Source organism: Myotis lucifugus, unplaced genomic scaffold, assembly GCF_000147115.1.
Source record: "Myotis lucifugus unplaced genomic scaffold, Myoluc2.0 scaffold_176, whole genome shotgun sequence".
NCBI classification, from domain to species: Eukaryota; Metazoa; Chordata; class Mammalia; order Chiroptera; family Vespertilionidae; genus Myotis; species Myotis lucifugus.
In genome coordinates this window covers 2,808,847-2,810,839 of record NW_005871224.1, presented here as the reverse complement: position 1 = coordinate 2,810,839, position 1,993 = coordinate 2,808,847, and the positions used below count along the sequence as shown (strand labels likewise).

Below are 1,993 nucleotides of genomic sequence, written 5' to 3'. Positions count from 1 at the left end.
TAAGAACCACGGTGGTGGAGGAACCCCTCTTACACAGGGCCCAGTTTCTCACCAGTCCTGAAAAGGGTCGTGACCTTACCTCGTCTGAGTGCACTATCCTGACAAGCTAGTGAATACACTGCGATTGCGGAAGCATCTCCATCGCCTACTTGACTCCCAGGCCTGGCTGCATGTTGGAATTACAGAGAGCGCTTTTAAGCCCCTCAGGACCCAGGCCTCCCTCCAGATGAATTAAATCAGAATGGGGCTGGGGGGTGAGCGAATCTCAGTACTTTAAAAAAATCTTTTTTTAAAATTGATTTTTAGAGAGAGGAAAGGAGAGAGAGAAACATCGATTGGCGACCTTCCCAAACATCCCGACCAGGAATCGAACCCACCTCCTCACCCCATGCTCCACCCAACTGAGCAACCCAGTCAGGGCAAGTCTCAGTAGTTTTTAAAACTCCCCGAGTGATCCAAAGTGCAGCCAAGATGGGGAACTGCCACTCTAAGCAAACATGAGGGATGGCAACGGACCAGAACAGACATTCAGCAGGGCCTCACGCTAAGCCCGGGCCTGTCCTCTCAAGTGCTGGGCTCTAGCCTCCTGCACTGGGACACGTGATTGGTGCTCAATAAACACTCACTGAGTGAATGACAACTAACCGAACAGCAAACCTAAAGAGGACTAGCACCTCCCTTCTCCAGGGTACCTGGGGGAGAAACAAATTATGTCCTTACAAATTGTTAAGCCTCATGAGGGCAGTGGCCCTATAATAAAAGAAGCTCTTTTGAGAAGGTTCTGCTTGGGAAGTACCACCACATTCCTAAGTCCAAATACATATCATAACTACCATGGGCAAGAACTGGGAAACATTTTCTTAGTCCAGAATAGGGGTAGACAAACTATGGCCCACAGGCCAAATCCAGCTGTCACCTATTCTTATAAATAAAGTTTTGTTGGCACACAGACACACCCAGTTGTGTCCACACTGTGGCTGCTTTCACACTACAAGGGCAGAGTTGAGTATTTTCAGCTGAAAGGGTGTGGTTTGCAAAGCCAGAAATATTTACTCTCTAGTCCTTTAGAGAACAAGTTTGCCAACCCCGTCCCTAGAGATATAAGAGGATATATACAAACAAAACATGATGTGATTGTCTTTAGGTGGTGAAGTTATGGGTGACTATTTTCTTCTTCTTCTTCTACTAGCCAGCTTTGGAGTTGTGTGTTTATAGGAGCATGTGAGATAGGGTATGTGGTGAAACAGCATAACCAATAAGGCTTCCAGGGATTATCAAGCAGACAGTAAGCCTAATCCCCAAAGGGTTTATGGCTTAAAACCAGCAGAAGACCAACTCGATCCAACATGGAGACTAATTTCACCTTGAGGTCACCCCGAGCCTCATATACACTCATTGTAATGTGTTAGCGTCCTAAACGACACACCCTGGGCACCATGATCAGAAGGGAAAGCCCATATGAAGACCCAAAATGGCTGATAGGCTCTTCTGAGAAATCTCCACCCCTTTTCCAGAAAAATCCTGAATATCCCTCCCCTTTACTGAATGCCCTACCCCTCCATTCAATGAGCCCCAGTAATAGAAGTAAATCCCACTAGGGGGGCTGCTCCGCCTGTGGAGCAGCCACTCTGTGTCACTGCTTCACTAACACCCACTTTCCCTCTCTGCTGGCTCCCATTTGAAGTCCTTCCTGCATGAAGCCAAGAGCCCACAGTGGGTTGCACACCTTTGGGTCCCCAGGCCCCAGAACCCCTGCATCACATGTGTGTTTAAATCATAAACTGAAGGAAAAGAAAGTCTGCCTCAATGTGGGCACTGGTGCGAAGCTGTCTGGCTCCCCACAGGACGGTACCTTGTTTCCAATGGCCTTTTTGGGTGGGAAGTTGTAGGCTCTCACTTGCGGGTATTTGTTCTGTAACTTGTGGTGCAGACTCCTGAACTCCGTGTACCGCCGATAGACATTCCACTCATCATCTTTTATCCGGATGTAGAC

General features: G+C 48.0%; 1 protein-coding gene across 7 annotated transcripts in view; it reads right to left on the bottom strand.

Moving 5' to 3' along the window:
• Positions 1–1,993, bottom strand: part of SNX29 (sorting nexin 29) — a 391,693-nt gene that overhangs the window by 33,180 nt on the left and 356,520 nt on the right. For all 7 annotated transcript variants that reach the window (XM_023760220.1, XM_023760222.1, XM_014462290.2 and 4 more), the window contains one exon: positions 1,853–1,993. In XM_023760220.1, the coding sequence (XP_023615988.1) occupies positions 1,853–1,993 (141 nt within the window). The remainder of the gene's footprint in view (positions 1–1,852) is intronic.